The 19,597-nt window shown below is 55.7% G+C and overlaps 1 protein-coding gene across 14 annotated transcripts in view; it reads left to right on the top strand.

The window, feature by feature from the left end:
- Arhgap22 (Rho GTPase activating protein 22) overlaps window positions 1-17,219 on the top strand; it is a 148,760-nt gene extending 131,541 nt beyond the window's left edge. For all 14 annotated transcript variants that reach the window (XM_040747724.1, XM_040747727.1, XM_040747725.1 and 11 more), the window contains 6 exons: window positions 6,765-6,972; window positions 11,072-11,204; window positions 11,883-11,956; window positions 12,984-13,105; window positions 13,591-14,470; window positions 16,632-17,219. In XM_040747724.1, coding sequence (XP_040603658.1) covers window positions 6,765-6,972; window positions 11,072-11,204; window positions 11,883-11,956; window positions 12,984-13,105; window positions 13,591-14,470; window positions 16,632-16,860 — 1,646 coding nt within the window. In that variant the 3' untranslated portion in view covers window positions 16,861-17,219. The remainder of the gene's footprint in view (window positions 1-6,764; window positions 6,973-11,071; window positions 11,205-11,882; window positions 11,957-12,983; window positions 13,106-13,590; window positions 14,471-16,631) is intronic.
- Window positions 17,220-19,597: the final 2,378 nt, after the last annotated feature.

The following is a 19,597-nucleotide window of genomic DNA, read 5'->3' as shown; positions in this document are numbered from 1 at the left end:
CAGGCTCCTCTAGAGGGAGCAGCTGTTAGGCAGAAGCTGTGGCCGCAGGTCCATCCTAGGAAAGCCACCTCTGCCAGCTCCCTCTCAGTTGGCAGAGTGGGCACTTTGTGACAAGTGTGGGCTGGGACCTCTAGGAACCACATACCGGCTGGGTTTCCAGCAGCACGACAAGCCTACTGGAACTGGTTCTTGGCATATTTCCAGTCTCAGACTTGCCAGGAGGGCTCTGGGAGTTCGGCAGGTGGGGCTAGGCCCCACAGGGTCTGTGAGAGAGACTGAGGCAGAGAAAGTGGTGGGCGGGGCCACTGGGAAGGGAGGCTGCCCTTGGCCTGAACATGGCTGGCCTACAGCAGGGGCAGCTGGCAAGGAAGACTCAGGAGGCAGAGCAGGAATGGGGGCTGGATTTTTCCTTTCGAGAGTTCAGTGGAGGGGGGGATGCCTTGGGATCGTGGGTCCATCTTGGGCCTCAGGACAGACTTCGAACACAGATGTTCCCTCACTCTGTAGATGGAGACAGAGGCCTGTAGTCTACTGGTTTAGCCACATGTTGCCTAGAACCTGTGTCGCTTTGGTCTTATTCCTTGCCTGTCTGTGCCCCCACTTCATGGCATCTGGGGGTCAGCGCTCACACGGCCGACCCCTTGTCTCCTCTCCAGGCATACTTCCTCATTCCCACCTCCCGACACCAGGTGCCTTCTGTCACAGCTACCCCACTGACCCCCTAGTCCCCTTCCTCATACTCAATCATAGCTACCCCACTGGCCCCCAGCCCCCTTCCTCATACTCAATCACAGCTACCCCACTGAACCCCAGCCCCCTCCCTCATACTCAATACGTCTCCTCTGTCACCTCCTTCTCCAAACCTCTTCTGCTTTGAAGTGCATAAACCTCCTTGCAGCTTTCCCACTGCTGGATTGCTGCCCTGTTTGGGGTCAGGGAATGTTCAGGAAGTCTTCAGTGGGAGGCAGGGGTTGGGAGGGGCTGTTACAGACAGACCTGCCAAGACTGGGTGCTGTGTGGACAGATGGGCTTGTCTAGGTTTTGTGCCTAGGGGCTGGTGGAGGCCAGCAGGGCAGAGCTTGCCTGGTTAGTACAGTGAAGACCATAGGGGGTGGGGTGGGTCCTGGGTAGGGGCATGCTCTCAGCCCTGAGTGGCCCTGAGACTTTTTAGGATGGCAGCCCCCATTGTATCCACAAGTTTTACTTTCCAGGGTCCTTCCCGGTGGCCACCCGCAGCCTGAAAATACTAAGTGGAAAATTCCAGAAGCAAACAGCTCATGTTTTAAATTGTGGCTTGTGATGAAATCTGGACCCTCCCACTCTACCCTGTCCGGGATGTGAATCATCTTTTGGGGTGTTTTTTTTTTTTCTCTTTGTGTCACCTGCCTGTCAGATCAGCTGTCATGGTGCTGTAGTGCTATTCACATAACCTTTATTTTATTCAACAGTGACCCCAAGCTCAAGAGTAATCCTGGCAATCTGAGTAGTTGCTCCTTTAAGTGAAAAGTGTATGAGTCCAAAGAGATGTGTTCAGAGATGGGATGTGGGGAGCAGGGGCACCCGCATTTTCGCTCTAGTGTGTTGTTAAAAGTTGTTCTGTTTTGCCGGCTACTTAGTTCAGGTCCAAAAGGCTGTCTGTGGTGCCTGCTAGCATACCACAGCAGCGCCTGCTGGCCCCCAGGCTCCCTCAGCATGGCGAGCAGGCACCTGGTTCTTCTCACCCCCCCTCCAGCCTAAACTTCTCCAGCTCCTGGGTTCCCTCCCCAGCTCCTCATTCCCTTGTAACTCTGCTGTCTCAGCCACGCCCTTGCTTTTGTCACCCTCTCTTGGCCCCTCCTCCTCGCCCCTCCCCCTTACTCTCCTCTCTCTCTTCCCTTCTGTCTCTGGTGGCCAGGTCCAGTCTGCTGGGCGTGCTCAGTTTACTACCTTCTCCCTGCTCTGGATCTCCAGATGCCTCTGGCTGCCCTCTCCCTCGCATCCACAATAAAAACCTCCCCTTAACCATACCTTGCAGTGGTCACGTCCTCAGTTTGTATGTCTGGTGCCGCAACCCTTAGTCTATGCACTTAGATCATGGTCTGCTTAGGGGACGGTGTTGTCTGCAGCTTCCCTGGGGACCTGGGATTGCCTCCCCTGAGGACAGGGGTCCTTCCTATATCCTCACTCCTCCACTTCTGCCAGTGGCCCTGTAGACAGGAGCGCCTTCAAGGCTGTGACCCTGGGGGGGGGGGCTATACATGGGCGTTGTGGAATATTATTAGTTTAAGATGTGTTACATCCGTTTATGCTGTGGAGCATTTGTTTAGTGATGCAAAGATGTGTTGCATGCTTTTATGGTGCCCTTGTTTAACTCTGTGAAGCTGTGCTGCTTTGCCTGCCTAAAACACCCGATTGGTCTAACAAAGAGCTGAATGGCCAATAGCTAGGCAGAAGAGGGGTAGTTGGGGAGGGGAGTGAGAAAAGGAGAAAGAGAGGAGGACGCCAGGGGCCAGCTACCCAGCCACACAGCCAGCCACAGAGTAAGAAGGAAAAAAGATAGACTAAAGAAAGGTAAAAAGCCCAGTGGAAAAACATTAAAGAGTTACAGAGAAATGGGATGATTTAAGTTAGGAAAGCTGGACTAGCAACAAGCCAAGCTAAGGCCAGGCATTCATTAAGTAAGAATAAGTCTCCATGGATTCATTTTGGAGCTGGGTGACAGGCTCCCTAAGAATAAAAACAAACAAACAAACCCAGCTTCACATGGGTGTGGCTGTGAGAGCTGACGTTGGAGAGGCTGAGGAGTGAGTAAAGCTGAATGAACCAAAGGTCTGTATGAGTGTTGGGGAGGAGGCCATGCCAAGTTCCCCCCGCCCCACTCAGGGACGCTTTGTTCATGGGCTCTTCCTCTGTACGTCCTGTGCCTGCTCACGAGAAGTCATGGTGCTTCTGGTTACCACAGACATGGCTTCCCTCTGTGGGCTGGGCCCCCTTCCCCACTTACCCAGACTCTAGTGTCATTTGGGACATCTGTGCGTCACAAGCTTAAAGTGGAAGGGGCAAATGAATGCCTCAAAGCATGGGGTGGGGTAGGAGGCAGCAGGGCGCACTGTGGGCGGCAGAGGCCAGGCGGTGGGCTTCCGTCAGGGTTACTTCCGTCACCCCTGCCCTGAGGAAACTTAGGCCCTGTTGCCACCGTAAGCACAGGTATCTCAAGAGAAACTCGAGATCTGGGGTGCAACTCAGAGACAGAAAGCTTGCCTACACTGTGCACCTCAAAACAAAGAAGGAGAGAAGGAGAAAAAAGCTAATTAAAAAAATGTCTCGCCGGGCGGTGGTGGTGTGCACCTTTAATCCCAGCACTCAGGAGGCAGAGGCAGGTGGATCTCTGTGATTTTGAGGCCAGGCTGGACCGACAGCCTCCAAAACAATACAGAGAAACCCTGTCTCAAAAAGCCAAAAAAAAAAAATGTCTCCATGACGATAGGGGGTAAACTCGTGCATCCCAGGCCCTGAGTGTCAGCGACCGAGACCTCACTGAGAGAAAGAGAGCAGGGTCTCTCTGTCCTCGGACCAACCAGCTCTAACCCCAAAGGCTGGGATACTGTTAGGGGAGACTCAAGGCCTCCTGAGTCTGGCCTACTTTGAGTTGCCCGAGTAGCCAGCTTGTCCCTGGGCTCCAGGCTCTGAGCCTTCCCCGTGGTCAGGGGACTAGCCCGCCAAGCCCCAGAAGAGGCAGGCTTGTCCCTTGTCCAGTGTCACTTCCTCTGCTGTGTCCATGGGACCTACGGCTGGGTGTTTCCATTCCAGTGTGGGTGGCGGTGGCAGAAGAGCTGGGACGTTTGCTGTGCCCAGAGCCACACTGAGTGGGCTGCACTTGGACCCTGCCACAGGCTCGCTCACATGTTCACACGCACAAACAAAACCCAAGCTGCTTGTGCACAGGGTGCGCACCTTTCCCTAAGAATTGATGGTGTCCACCCGATGTGTCCTGAGGGCTTTCCCGGAGAGGGGGTGCAGGGGAGGGGGCTTCTTCCTCCCCTGTTGCGCATGCTTTGTTTCCGGATCGGGCAGCGCAGAGCAGCATTGGCAGCGAGCTCCCTAGGGACAGATGCATCTTTATTTGTAGTGCTTGGAATGGACCGCAGGGTCTCATGAATGCTGGGCAAAGGCTTTGCTGCCAAGCCACACTCAGCCCGGGGACTGATGTCTTATTTCTAAGCTGCCCTGGAATGGGGAGTGAAGTTGGTTGGCGAACGGGTGGTTGAACTGGGCTGACTGGTGATCCAGGTCCCACAGAACTACAGCCCTTACCACAGTGGAGCTCTGACCCCCATATGCCCCGAAGGTCTCCTTCAGGGTAAGTCAGCACAGTGAGGATGTGAATAACACTAGATAAAGACCAGCCTGCCTAGAGCAGTGGTCTCAACCCCTTTGGAGGGTTGCACATCAGATATTCACATTATGATTTATAACAGCAGCAAAATTACAGTTACGAAGTAACAACAAAAATAATTTTATGGTTGGGGAGTCACCGTGACTGTATTAAAGGGTCACAGCATTGGGAAGGTTGAGAACCACTGGCCTAGAGCGTAAGGCTGTGAGAGTTTCTCTGGCTGCTTGCCCATCAGGCAGAGACATTTACAGGTCTTGGCTCCTTAGTCTCTTTGCCTGGGCAAGGGAACTCCTAGTCTTGTTGTGTATCGAATTATCAGTGTTGGCCAGAAATTCCGCTGCCCTCCTCTCTCCTGGTCTTCTAACCCACAGATGCTGTCTAGTCCTGGTTAGATATCTGGATTCTTTCTGATTTTGTTTTCTTGAGCTATGGCATATTAGAAAGTGTACAAATCACCCAGGTCCTGTTCAGTGGCCTTGCTTTATTTAAGTGTGTGTGTCTGTGTGTGTGTGTGTGTGTGTGTGTGTGTGTGTGTGACTGGGTTAGTGTGTCAGGTTAGGGCCTATGAGTGCTGAGGCACGTCTGGTCACCGAGTCACTAAGAGCCAAGTTCTGGCCTGAAATCACTGTCAGCTGGACTTGTTTGTGGTTTCACCTGAACGAAGTTCCATGGGATGGACTCGGGAGCTCATTTATTTTGCTTATGATGATGCTTTTGGTTTTTGTTCTTTTTTTAAAAAGATTTATTTATTTATTATGTATACAGTGTTCTATCTGTATGTATTCCTGCACACCAGAAGAGGGCATCAGATCCCATTACAGAAGGTTGTGAGCCACCATGTGGGTGCTGGGAATTGAACTCAGGACCTCTGAAAGAGCAGCCTGTGCTCTTAACCACTGAGCCATCTCTCCAGGCCCTGGATTTTGTTCTCGAGGATTTTCATAAATTACCCCTACTTCCCCATCTGCTTCACCCATCTTTTAAAGCTCAGTAGCACCAACCTTCCGATGGTGGCGACACCATCCTCCCCCATCTTCGAAGCTGGATCACTGAACGGCTTCATTCACCTCCCTCTCTGCCCCTGCAACCGCCATTCCGCTTCCTGCTCTGAGTGTGACAGTGTAGGAATCTCTTACAAGTGCGGTCACACACCTTTTGTCCCTTTTGGGGATGCCTTATTTTGTGTAGTGTCTTCTGGATTCCTGTGTGCTGTAGCCCCGGTGAGGGGGGGTCTCACCGTGCAGGTAGGGCGCACTGTACGTACTGATGGGTGGCTGAGTGCCTCCCACCTTGTGCTGCCATGCGTAAAGCTGCGGTGCGTGCGCGTGCGCACACAGGGTCCGCACCCCGCCTTCAGTTCCCTTCCTGTGTCTGACCGGAGCTGGAATAGTTTGTACAGCGATCCGGTTCTCAGTTCCCTGGAAGACCCACCACGCTGCATGTGTGTCCCAGCGGCACATCTCCCGCCCCCTCCAGGGCTTCATTGCCCTTCCCTGAGCAGCGCATGGGGCTAGCTCCACCTCTGTACCAGCCTCCCCAGTTTCTCTTCTTTCCACAGTAGCGTCTGAGCGATGTGAGGCAGTGTCTTGTGTGTGTTTTCTCTCTCTCTCTCTCTCTCTCTCTCTCTCTCTCTCTCTCTCTCTCTCTCTCTCTCTCTCTCTCTCTCTCTCTCTCTCTCTGTCTCTGTCTCGTGTGTGTGTGTGCGCGCGTGTGCGCGCGTGCATGTGTGTTATAGTATACATGTGAGGACAGATATCAACTTTGATCATCTCTTCTTGGGGACAGGGTTTCTTGTTCACTGCTGTGAATGCTAGGTTAGCTGGGAGTTTTCAGGGATCCTCCCATCTCACCGTAGGGGCACTGGGATTACACTCGTGCTGCCGTGCCCAGTTTTGCGTGGATCTGAACTAAGGGCCTCACATGTATGTGTTGGGAGCTTTACCCGCTGAGCCCGCTCCCCAGAGCTCATGCTCGTTGCATCATTTTGATGATGTTGAATGGGATGACGTTTTTCACATCAGTGTGTGAACAGCCTCGTCCTGCCTCTCCTTTGCAGCAGCGCCTAGGGGACTGACCCATGAGGGATCTGCTCATTTTCTTGTGCCTGCGGAAAGCACAGATAGTTTCCTATCTGGAGTGACTTCCAAGTCCATCAACACAATACAAGCACATGCTCTCTCAGGGCCAATTCCTCCTGGCTTGGGCAAACCCACTGCTGCCCTAAACCCTGACTAGCCACCTGGTGGGCCCTCCTAGTATCTAATCGGTTTCCTTGCGGGGAGTCTCTTTGGCACACACAGCATTCTCTGCCATCCATTGTCCCAGGCACTCTTCACCCACCATTGAGCAGGGCGGCAGGGGAGTGTGAACAGTCCGTTTCTGTGTCCAGGGATCTTTGGGCAGCGGCTGGAGGACACGGTGCACCATGAGAGGAAGTATGGTCCCCGTCTGGCACCTCTGCTGGTGGAGCAGTGTGTGGACTTCATCCGGGAGCGAGGACTCAGCGAAGAGGGTCTCTTCCGTATGCCCGGCCAGGCCAACCTGGTGAGGGACCTGCAGGATTCCTTCGACTGTGGAGAGAAGCCACTGTTTGACAGGTGAGCCCCCGGGAACAGGGCAATTATAAATGGAGTTCTTAATTGTTCTAGATAATAAAAAGCCGGAGTCAGATATAGAGGGAAACGCTGAGAGACTAGAGAGAAGGAGCAAGCCACAGCACACCTTACCTCCTTAGAGTCTTACCCGACAAGAGAGATTTCCTGTTTCTCCCTGCTTATATCCTGTTTCCACCCAGCTGCCTCACTTCCTGTCAGCCTGTGCAGACCTCCAGACCTCTGGTTAGCTGGTGGCAGGCTCCATTCTCTGACCTTCAGGCAGGCTTTATTTGTACAAACGAGATATCGCCTCCGGCAGTAGAGGTGAAACAAGTCACTGAGTCTCCTATAGTTTCCTCCCTGACACCAGCTTCTCTGATCAGGCAGGGCCTGTGTGGTGGCTGCCCAGTCTGCGCAGAGGGCGGAGTACCAGGGCACGGAATCATGCTGGTTCCATGGTCTTCTTGAGGTTGTCTGCCACAAGCAAGGTCAGCCATGTGCTAGTCTCCACAGTTCCCTGACCCAGGTAAAGGGAAAAGGCCTCAGGTAGTAGCCAGGGCAGCATGGCGTAGGCACAGCTGCATTTGGGATTCCAGGATTACTGCAGTAAACCTCCTGTCAGTGACCCAACACATGCTTCCATAGTGGCATGATGGCATAGCAGCTGTTCCGTCTCAGTCAGGGCTTGGGACAGGAAGCAGTCCCTATGCCCTCTTGGGTCTGTAGTCATCACAGAGGCCTTCCCACGACCGGGAGAAGACAACTGCATCTACTACCCAGGGCCTGAGAGTGGGGGGTGGGGCTTGCCTTCTCTCTGCCAGGATCCTACTTGTTACAGATCAGTTCTGTATAGAGTTCTTGTATCATATATCAGACCAACCAGACACCAGCAAATCTGCTCTTTCTGACATCTCCCCTCAGAGGCTCAGTCTGCCACAGGACAAACCTGTGGTGCTCACAGCCCTGGGCTTCCTGACTGTGACAGTCCTCTGTCCAGCTTTCCCCCAACACCCATGGCCACAGCCAGAGCCTTGCCACTTCTTCCTTTAGCTGTGGCACTCAGGAGTAACCGCTGGGCATTGGCGTCTCTTTCTCTGGAGCCTTGTGAAGTCCTGTCTGCGGCTTGTGGTTTCACCTCTGCCAGCCAGCCCTCTTCTCTCCTGTAGGCATCAAGGTCAGAAGCCACTTCGAACAAATCTGCCTTGGTAGGGCCTGGCCAGTAGCTTTTTAGAAATGCCCCGGGGTCAGACACACTGCTGTGGTGTCGGATGACACGGGAAGGATGCCAGGCCTCACTATTCAGACTCACCGGGCTCTCCTGGTAAGGTACCAAGCCTTCTGGCCTAAGCCACCGTCCAGTGTCATCGTCTCACCATGCCTCCGTCCTAATGCACGGTGCCCGCTGGGCTCAGTTTGGTTCCTGTTCCTGAGTTCAGCTCCATAGACCTACAGCTCAGGCTGGCAGCATGCCAGGGCCCTTCCTCCAGGCCGTGGCTCCTGGCTGTCCCGGGCATCGTGGTACCTTCCTCACTGGGGCTCTCACAGTCCCTCCTCCCAGGCAGGGTTCTCTGCAGTGTTCCTCCAGCCAGGGCCGTGCTTCAGAAACTCTTCTAAGTTTCCGAGACCATTCTCTTCCAATTCCTGCTATTCCTATGGCAGCTGTGCCCACCGACTCACGGGGTCCCAGGGCTCAGCTGCCCTGTCTCTGTTCACAGTGTGTTCTGGGGCTCTGTCCCCCTCAGCTCCCTCACAGGGACACCTTAGGACTTTCCTGCCCCCACTCAGAGGCCCAAGGGCTCCGCTCCCCTGCCCACTGTGAGCATTGGAGCTCCACTCTCTACAACTCACTCCTAGGGGGTCCTTCTTCTACCAACCAGCTGGGCGTGCACGGTGCGGCTCCCTTTCCCAGACTTCCTGCGCCTTGTGCTGTAGCCCCCGCCCCGCCCCCCCCCCCAGCACGAGCCTGCCTACGGACATCACCTCTGTCCTGTCTGCCACAAACTCCTTTCACCTGCTTACTGTTTCTCCATGGGAACATTCTCTCAGCCCCAGGGGTGTGTGTGTGTTTGTGTGTGTGTGTGTATGTGTGTGTGTGTATGTGTGTCAGAGAGAGAGAGACAGAGACAGAGAAACAGAGACCGAGACAGAGAGAGACAGAGACAGAGAGAGACAGAGACAGAGACAGACACACACACACACAGACTAGATTAGGAAGTCAGTAGAGGGTGGGGGTGCAGATAAGAGCTTGTGAGTCAGTGGGAGGAGGGGAGGGAGGAGAGAAGGAGAGAGAGAGACACACACACACACAGAGACAGAGAGACAGACAGAGAGGGAGAGAGAGACAGACAGAGAGAGAGAGAGAGAGAAAAAAGACAGACAGACAGACCTCCAGGATTGGAGATAAGTAAGAGCCAAAGCCTTCCTTCTGGATGATGGTGTGTTGGCATGGCCAGGGGTGACTGTGGGGATGAAGAGAGGACGGGAAGGTGCGGGAGGAGGCGTGGCCAGCGGGGACAGCTGATGACCAGAGCAGTCTGCTGGCCCACTGGGCCGTCTGTAGCCTTGCACTGAGACTGCCAGGCCGATGGGGATGTGATGGGGGCACAGCGGATTCTCAGTGGAGCGGGAAGGGACACTGGAAAGAGTGTTAACGAAAAGACAAGCAGTGACTGGGGATCGAAGGCCGCAGAGCCCCGGAGTGTGAGGGGCAGTGGGCGTGGGGTGCAGCTGCGCACGCGCAGCAGGTCTGTGGGCCATGGCTGCTGTGGGAGGGGATTTTAGGCAGGAGTGCCAACGGCAAGGTCTACGGACTGGAGAGGACTGCCTCGTAACCAGTCCCACTTCCTGTCTCCCTGAGGCGGCAGCGGCGGCTAACCCTGGAGAGTCCCATCTCGGGAGGGCGCTGGCCTCCAGTGTGGATAGAGAAAGGGACCCAGGAGAAGGCAGTGAGCCGCGGCTCGCTTGGCTTGAGATGGGAGGGTGGTGAGAAGCCCGCATGGACGGATCTTGGACGCGTGTGGTTATACGGACGTCCATAATCCCAAAGGTCGAAAGGACCCTAGTGCTTTTGATGCTCGTGCAGTACGTGGCCATGGCCAAGTGTCACCTTACACAGCCAGGGTCTGCTGGCCCCAGATCATCTCCAGGAGTCCTATGAGGAACTTTAAGATGGGGCTTAAAGCCAGGGGCTAGTTAAGTCTCCTGAGACCCAATTGGAAGAGGAGCCAGCTGTGGTCAGAACGGCCCCTCAGCACCCAGGTAGACAGGAAGAGAGACAGTGAGCCTGACCTGGGAACACCCTTGAACCTCACCGGCGTCCACCTGCCTGTCCTGTGTCCATCCCTTCCTGTGTCATGTGCCGCCACACCCCCCGCCCCCTCCCCACACCGCCACACACATACACTTCAGCCTAGGCGTGTCTGAGTCTGTAGTGGGCATCCAAGACCCTAGAGATGAAGTGAGGAGCTGAGACCAGAGGCGAGGACCTGACCTGTCACCCATCCAGCCAGGGTTCAGATCCCTGCTCTCTGCAGGAAGGTCAGCCCTAGTGGGCTCCCTCTGATACAGATACCCCAGTTCAGCCAAGGATCATCCCAGGAACTAAGCAAGCTCAAGCGAAGGCTTGGCTGTACCCCACGAGAGCTTCCCGTGAGCTGATCTGGGCCACAGGTGATTCCTTCCATCCCGAGCAACTGTTTTGAGTGAGACAGCCATGCCCCGTGGCTTCTGCAGCAGAACATCTCCCGAGTCCCACACTGTGAACACGAAAGAGTCTGCCTCACCCCTTAGACACTAGACGGAGATTCTGAGCCAGTGGGGCGGGGCTGAGCAGACCCAAGCCAGGGTGAGCTCTGTCACCCTCCCCACGGTGGGGGGTGGGGTGGGGTGGGGGGGCGGCTGCCTCCTGCGCTTGCAGCCAGCCTGGGCCTGACCTTGACCAGGGTCAGCTGGCTCCAGAGGAGCCTGGCTGTATACACACACGTCAACCTGAGACCAGGAACTGTCCTGGCCTCACGCGCCTCACATGTGTGTGTGTCAGTCCTGCAGCTTCCGGAGGTCCCGTTCTCACTCGTGTCCCCCCCCCCCCCCCTTCTCGTCCCAGCACCACAGACGTGCACACAGTGGCCTCCCTGCTGAAGCTCTACCTCCGGGAGCTCCCAGAGCCCGTCATCCCTTTCGCCAGGTATGAGGACTTCCTCAGCTGCGCCCAGCTGCTCACCAAGGACGAGGGGGAGGTCAGTGCCTCCCGGGACACACCGTGGGGGTGGGATGCGGGGGCAGTCGGCTTGTGGCACATAGGCCCTGGCTGGAGGGCAGGGGGGCTGCGATGTGGGGGAAGGTGGGTCCCCAAGTGCTGTGCAGTCTGTGTAGGACTCTAATTGTCCAGCGTTTGTCACAGAAGTAGAAAGGGGGTGGGCTGGAATGTGGGTCCCTCTTAACGCAGGGTGCCCGGTTCTGGCCACGTCACAGTGGGTGCTTCTGTTTCGCCATGGTCTCCCACTGTTGAGACAGAGGAGCCCTGGTACCTGTTTTCTGAGACAGCTCCCAGGACGGCTACGGGCCCCCTCCCCTCCACCCTCCGCCCTCCTAACCTTGCTGGAGCTATCTGCAGCTCTGAGCTGCTGCAGCCGAAAGGCTGTTTGCCTTCTCTGTGACTGTGTGGGGGTGAGCGTTGTTATCTGGCAAATATTTGTGCCCTGATAAGTGAGCTGAGACATTCCTCTGTGTCCTTGCAGAGGCTCACCCCTCACTCCAGCTCCCTGAAATGGAGCAGTCTACTCAAGAGGTCACAGCCACAGTTTGGAGGGATGGAGGAGGCCAGCTGGGACTGGCCACGCATCCCTCCCTCCCCCTGTCGTGCCTTCCTCCAGTCAGGGGTGTCTGAAACTCTTGTGTTCTCTTTCTTTCACAAGGGGACTCTGGAGTTGGCTAAACAAGTGAGCAACCTTCCTCAGGCCAACTACAACCTGCTCAGATACATCTGCAGGTGAGCGGCCTGTTGGGTGGGAGTGGGGCTCCACAGGCTCCGTGCTCATTCCTTCCACCCCTGGAGAGACAAAACTGTACAGAGGGACCACTCACCCTCTCAACACTGCCTCACTAAGTGTGGGGAGGACACAGAGCCGCAGGGGGTGGTCAGTTGGCGCGTCCTTTCAGAAGGAACCTGCCCTATGCCCATCTGGGTACCTCTCACATCCCCTCCCCACGGGTGCACACCCCTAAAAAGGTGAGGCGTACACCCTCGCGTATCCACATTCTGGGTGCTGCAGGGGTGACGCTCAGTGCCAGGTGGGATGGCATTTGCCTTCTACGCCGAGGATGACCATATCTTGTCCCTTGGTCTCTGTTTATCATGGTATTCTTAGGTCTCAGGAACGCTTTTCAATGATGACATACAGGTGCACCTGACTGTACCCAGCAGCCATGGAAAGCCTGGGAGGCGTGGCTGAATGTGGGGACAGGAAGGGGCCTGAGGGCGCAAAGATGGGTCATGTGGAGAGGCTGGAGGCAAAGGGTGTGACTGGAGAGCGTGACTATGTGGAGGCATGGGTTGGGTGGCTATGGGCTGTGGCTGGGTATTGGGGGTAGCACGAGAGTGTAGTGGGTGGTTAGGTGTAGTGTAGCCGAGTGGGTGTGGATGGGGTGGGGTTTGTGTGGATAGGGCTGGGCTTTGGCTGTGCATAGCTGTGACGGGGGGGGGAGGGGGAGGGCTCATGGAAGCATAGGTGTGCAAGGCGTGGTAAGGAGGACTGATGGGGCGTGAGGCAGAGCACGTAGCGTGCCAGGAGGCTGGCAGAGTTGGTGCGGTGTGGTGGGTGTATCTGAGGGGTGTGGCTAGGAGCGTTAGTGTGGTGGGGGCGAGGTGGTGGTGTAGAGTGGAAATTATGAAGTAGGTATGGGGTGGACTTGGTGGGGTGTGGCACAGTGGGCGTGACCAGGCAGGGCTTGGCGTTCACAGTAGATTGGAGTTCAGAATCTGCTGCCTCGCCAATTGCTCCTTTTCTCTTCTGCAGGTTTCTGGATGAAGTGCAGGCCCACTCAAATGTCAACAAGATGAGTGTCCAGAACTTGGCAACAGTCTTTGGCCCTAACATCCTTCGGCCACAGATAGAGGATCCAGTGACCATCATGGAAGGTAAGAGGGAGGTCCCTCGGCAGAGCCAAAAGCGTTTGGACTTGTGTTAGTCACCAGCGCATCCTTAGAAGCAGCACAGCTCAGGGCCAGGCCAGGGGACAGTAGCTGTCCTGTCTCCATCGTCAGTCGAAGCAAAGAGCTGCCCGCGTTCGCGTAGGAAAGGCCAGTCGTTGATGTGCTCAGACCTACTAGATTCTGTTTCCAGGTCCATCCCGCCGCCCATCATCCTGCGGCATGATGAGCTTCCTGTCGGCATGGCATCTACCTCTACTGGACGGACAGAGCCATGCTTCCTCCATGCTCGGGGAATTTGTGGGCACAGTCCTCCCTGTGCCTGGTTCTGGCTGATGTGACGGTCCTCTTTCAGACGCAGGTGGAGGTGCCCTGCCGGAACAGGCATCCTATGACTGAGCTGTAGCTGACCGCGAGTGTGTTAGAGGCGTGGGCTGGGCTCTCCCTGCCAACCTCCCCTCTCTGTCTCACAGGCACTTCCTTGGTTCAGCATCTGATGACGGTCCTCATCCGCAAGCACGGACAGCTCTTTGCCGCAGCCTCCCTTGAAGAACCTGCTTCCCCGCCTGCCGCTGTCCAGCGCACAGTAGAGTGGGGCTCCGAAGAGGTCTCCAGTGACCACCAGGGTGAGCCTGGCAGCCCTGGCTTGCCCACACACAGGACCTCGTCTCTGGATGGGCCAGCCGCAGCAGTACTCTCTAGAACTTCTCCCCAACACCTCGGCAGCCAGACAGGTCCTGCAGCCACCAGCCCCGGGAAGAGGATGCATAGTCTGCCTGGCTGGAAGCCCTCCTTCCGGCAGGGGTCCCGGTCAGAGAGCCCAAAGGGGGGCAGTTCGTCCTTAGAGGTACCCATCATCTCTGGTGGGAACTGGCTCATAAACGGGCTATCCTCTCTGCGCGGCCACCGTCGGGCCTCATCAGGGGACCGGCTGAAGGACACAGGCTCCGCGCAGAGACTCTCCACCTATGACAATGTGCCCCCATCCAGTCACTTTCCTAGCACTGCCAGCATGGCCAGCATGTTGTGGTCTGTAGCCTCCTCGTCGCGAGAGGCCTCTGTTAGCAGCTGCACAGCCTGCCGGGCCAGCGACTCCTCCGCCTGCAGCTCCCTACACACCGAGTGGGCTCTTGAGCCCTCTCCCCTTGCCAGTAGCAGTGAGGACCACAGGTCACCAGACCTGGGCCACAGCCTGGACGAGGCGTGTGTGGGCAGCGGCAGCAGTGAGCCCAATGACCCGGGCAGCCCCACACAGGCTCATGCCCACCGCTGCCGGGCTCTCCAGGACCAAGTGGACGAGCTCAGGGCAGAGCTGTACCAACAGAGGACTGAGTACGAACGGAGTCTGAAAAGGTAAGGGCCAAGCGTATGCCAGCTACTTTCTCAAGCTGCAGGGGGCAGGGCTTGGAGCAGCCAGCCTCCAGGCTGTCTTTCTTGGAAAATGACCCTGGCATGTTCAGGCTTGGGAGTGGGTCAGCCAGCAGGCCTCCACAAATGCCTACCGAGGGCTTTGGGACGAGGGGGAATGTCAGATGGCCCGTAGAACGGGAGTCAGGAGCCAGGTGGCTCTGCAGGGTGCAGTGGGTGAGAACAGAACCTGAATCACTGGGCGTGGCCGCAGAGAGGCTGCCCAATGTACAAGCCAGCCAACTCCTGGGGCCTGTGGCAAACCTTGATGTCTCCGTTCCCTATCTACATAGGCCCCTCTCTGGGAAGAATGGGGGGGCAGGCACAATGGGGGCCCTTGTAATGCTTGGACAGAGTAGTCTGGGCTGCTTGGAAGGAGCTTACAGTGAGGGTGGTCTCTGGCACAGGAAGGAAGGGAACCTCGACCTGTGTCCCGTCCAGCAGCTTTGGGAATATGCCTCTGTTGGCATACATAGAGTCCCATTCTGCCTCCTGTCATCCAATCTCTGCCATTCCAGTGTTCCCTTAAGAGAATCTCTTGTCTGTGAAATACAGATAGTGCTCTGGATGTTGGGAACACAGCTATGCCCCAAACACATCAGAATTCCCTGCCTCACTCATGTCTGGGGGCATCAGGATGAGACCATGCACATAATTCACCAGAAATACATGACATGCTAAAAAGTGGATAAAGGGCAGTAAAACTGGGGAGGAAGGAGACCTCCTCGAGAGAGGGTAGGAAGGCTTGGGCTTAGGGGTGCTCGCCTTGAGCAGGGTAGCAGGGCAGGGGCCTTGAATCTGGGTGAGGCTTGGTCTTAGTTAGAGGATGGTGAGTGTGAAGAAATTGGGGGACCGTCTCAAGGACTTTGGCTCCTCTGATAAGAAAGCTCACTGGAGGTCCAGTAGGAACCAACTAGGAAGCCACAGGACTCTAGACCCTTGGGGGTGACACGGGCCACAGGCAATAGCGGAGCTGGGAGAAACAGGAATCCTTGGCACGTTCCAAAGATGGATTGGATGGGCCTTGCTCATCAGTATGGGTGGGAAGAGCTCATCTGACATGAAGGCTTTAGAGCTGAAGGGAGGAGCTATAAGCAGGTGCTTCTTGGGCAGGAGAACTAGCTGGGATGGGGCATGGCTTGAGGAAGCTGTCAGGAGCTCCATGTTAGACTCATACACAGGCCAGGAGCTTAATTGGAGGGCATAGCATCAAGAGCTTGGACAAGGTGATGTGACAGGCGTAGCGTAGACAGGGAAGGGAGGCCTGAGCAAGGAGAGGACAGCAAAGAGGGACGGGGGACAGAAGAGAAGCCAGCAGGACCTCAGTGCCATCCTCCACGAGGCCCCTTTCTGACAGCATGCCCTTACTGTGGTGGCGGGAGCTCACCTTTCTCTAAGCATTGTGCTGGGTGTCTGGGATGGAGGGAGGCTGGTACCCAGCCCGCAGACACACTGTTGGCTGGGCTTTGCTGCATGCACGTGGCTCCTGTGTGGCGACCACGGTGCTCTGGGGAGTGTGTGTGTGTGTGCGTGTGGCGGGGCGGGGCGGGAGTCACCTCTGCATTTCAGAGGATGCTAGCCTCAGTGTCATCTGCTTGTGAATGCCATGGAGCTCTGATGTTGTGTAGCCTCTGATGTTGCTAGATCTGCAGGGTGGTCATGGGAGGTGACCCCAAGGAGGACGTGAAGGGCAGGCAGGGATTTCCTCTGGGTTTATGTTCCTCCAGAGCACTGCATAGACAGCAGCAGGAGGCGTGGGCAAGTGTACAGGAAGAAAGGTCAGGGCACCTCTGCTCCCCTTGCTGGTGGCAGGTGATTCCTCACTAGGACAGTTGACAGGGCTGGAGGGACAAAAGGCTGTATCTGATGAGGATACTGCTAGTCCCAGTACGAAGGCAGGCATCCTTAGGGTGTCCTTTCCAGGTCACAAATCCAAGGAAGCCTCTCTGTAGGGAGCCCCCACGGACTTGCAAGGGTGGGCGAGGCCGAGAGACCGCTCCCTGAAGACCCCTTCCACCTCCCTGCCTTAGTGAGACTCAGGGCCCTTCCTGCTGTGGCAGTGCTCCTGGTAGGTGGAGCCTGAAACTCCCTCTTGTTGATTTTCAAGCATCGAGGAGGGCAGTGCTGACTTGCGGAAGCAGATGTCCCGGCTGGAAGAGGAGCTGGACCAGGAGAGGAAAAAATACACCATGCTGGAGATAAAGCTTCGGAACTCGGAGCGGGCACGTGAGGACGCAGAGCGCAGGAACCAGCTGCTGCAGAGGGAGATGGAGGAGTTCTTTGCCACCCTGGGAAGCTTGACTGTCGGGACCAAAGGGACCAGAGCCCCAGAGTGAAGGGAGTAGAAGTATGTCTGAATGTGTCCGCTCACTCTCCCTGCAGGGCTGGCCACAGACTGCAGAGGAAGCCAGAAGCTTCAAGTTTGGGTCTGGCCACCAGCAGGGCCATCTGTCCCCAAGCACCACATAGAAAGAGCCTGACGCCCCCACAGGGACTGTCAGGATCCCACACAGTCCAGGCAGGATCTGGATGCTTCTCCAAACCTATGGGTCCCAGCAGGTGTCAGGGGACAGTGCCAAGATCAGCAGTAGCCTCTTACCCAGGAAAAGTCCCCAGTGGCCATCCAAAAGGATGGTACCTGAGAGCAGGGCCACCGCCAAGAACTTAACTCGTTATTAAATGTGCTCTGAAAGCATGGCGCCTGCCACCAGCCTCCTTCTTCACGTCTGTGCCAAGTGGAGTTTACCAAGTGAGATGTTTCTTGAAAGGTTGAACGTCTCCTGGGTGAAGTCCCCTAAGGGTCCCGGCACTGTGGTCCCTTCAACTCTCCCACCTCAGAGCCTCTGGATACTTCTTGCTCCCTCTGTGTAGCTTCAGCTCTGCTCCAGAGGTCAGGCTGGGCCTGCAGGAGAGCAGAGCTGGTCCTCTGGATGTCTCCCACTTTACCCCAGGCCTGGCCCACCTTGCAGATATGGGAGTTAGAGGGGCCGTGTAATTTCCGTGTCTTCCCACTCTAGACATCCTCAGACCTCAAACTGCCCCTCCCCCCATTCCAGGCAGCTCAGACGTATTATGGTAGCTGCAAACAAAATACAGGAACTGTTTACAGCTGGTGTGGCATGAGAGCCGATCTAGCTAGAGCAATGGGGACCCGAGACAGCTGGTCACATATCCACTAGCCCATGGGCCTTCCTCTGGGAACATCCCAGAAATGCCCAGATGTCTCTCCTCTGTTTCTAAATCCAGTCTCAAACAGACAATGAAAACTGATCACCACGCAGGCCTGGCGGGGAGACGACCAGCCTCGCACAGAGTGTTGTCACCGCCTCTCTTTGGTCTTATCACACGCGTGGCCTCTTTCCCCCTTAAGCAGTAACCTACGGTGACTGGGGTGTGTGTGGGGAAGGGAGTGTGTGTGGGGGGTGCTAAAGAGGCCATCAGGGCAGCCCAGCTTCTGATTGCCATGTGGAAAGGGCATGAAGCCCGTCTTCCTGTCTGGTCGCACGTATCATACCTGTCAACACCTGGTCAGAAGAACAGCCAGGTCACAGAGCTCCCAGGTAGCACTGGCTACTGATACAAGGCCATGTGCTCCCACCCTGACCCCCAGAGGTGAGGCGGACGGGCATCTGACCTCTTACTGTCCTTAGGAAGCTAACTGAAGATTTCTACAGCGAGGGTTCCTGCCAAGGACCCTCCTAGCACCAGAGGTCAGGGGCGGTGTCCCTGGGAGCCAAGGGGTCAGTGGAGATGCTGGTCTATGCTATGGCATGCTGCTGCAGCCAGTCTGTATTCCTTGCCCCAAATGTAAAACATCACCCTCCCCTGTATTCAGAGAGGAAAGGCTAAAGTGACTTTAATTCCTCAGTTCCTCCCACATGGCTATATAGAGATTGGTCCTTATCGCCTCCGTGGGAGGGGAAACAGCCTGGGAGAAGGTAGGTGGACCACCAGCGCATTCCCACGGTCCCTCTGTGTCCCCTCACCACAGTCGTAGACTTGTGCTGAGTTCACCTGAAGGGGAAAATGCCACCAGCTCATCAAAAGAGCTTCCAGGACCAGAGTCTCAGGAGGAAAGGCATTCATTCTAATCACAGCAAAGGCCAACTGCCTGCCCGTCCAACAGGGAAGACAGTTCGCAAGTCAAGGCTGCCACCTGCTGGCAGAATGGATCTAGGCAGGTACAACCTTGATGGGAAACTTGATGGACAGACAGCTCTGAGGGCTCTGTTTCCGCCTGTGTGTTGAGCTGTCCGCCTATCTAGACTTGTGACCCGAGGCTCATCCATGGTGGAACTTTGTCCTTTTCTCCCCTTCCCAATAGGTTGTGGCTATGCAAACACTCCCATGCCTAAAGTTTGCAGCCATACTCAGACTAGAGTAACCCCACTTAATATTCAAGTCCAACAGTGAATCGTGAGCATGAGCAGATGGGGTGAGTTTTGTTTTTCATCTGGTGAAGTGCTGAATAAGGAGTGAGCAGAGGCCATCGCTACAAACATCAAGCTAATGAGGGATGAATCATCACCAACTGCTTAACAAATTAGGATTCCGACCACAGGTTACTTCAGGCAGGTCTCAAAATTTGGTTTTGGGGCAGGAGAGATGGCTCATTGGTTAGGAGCACATAGTGCTCTTCTAGAAGACCAGGATTTGGTTCCCAGCACCTACAGGTGTACCTTGAAGGGGACTTGGGGACTCTGGTCCTTCCTCTTTGCTTCAGGGTCCATTGAGTTTTTTCTTCACCATGTCCTCTTCTGTGATGTGCTGCCTTGCCATAGGCCCAAAGCATCTTAGCTAACCAATCATGGCTGGACCCTTTCCCCCAAACTGTGAGCCTAAATGGATATTCTCTTTATAATTATCTAGGGCATTCCACCGTAGCAATGCAGAGCTGACCAAGGCAGGGAGAAGACAAGAATGCAGTTGGCGGTGGGTAGTCTGCCGGGCCAGATGGAGGGACCAAGCCAGCAAGCATTCGCTCCACTGACACGAACTGGCTTGCGTTTATACAAGGCCTGCATTTCGGCCATGGCAGTGTGCACAAGTGGATGCAGGAGTACCAGTCAAAGG

Source organism: Mesocricetus auratus, unplaced genomic scaffold (genome assembly GCF_017639785.1).
Source record: "Mesocricetus auratus isolate SY011 unplaced genomic scaffold, BCM_Maur_2.0 Super-Scaffold_100006, whole genome shotgun sequence".
In the NCBI taxonomy this organism is placed as follows: domain Eukaryota; kingdom Metazoa; phylum Chordata; class Mammalia; order Rodentia; family Cricetidae; genus Mesocricetus; species Mesocricetus auratus.
Note: the sequence above shows the minus strand (reverse complement) of the source record. Positions and strands in the feature narration are given on the sequence as shown.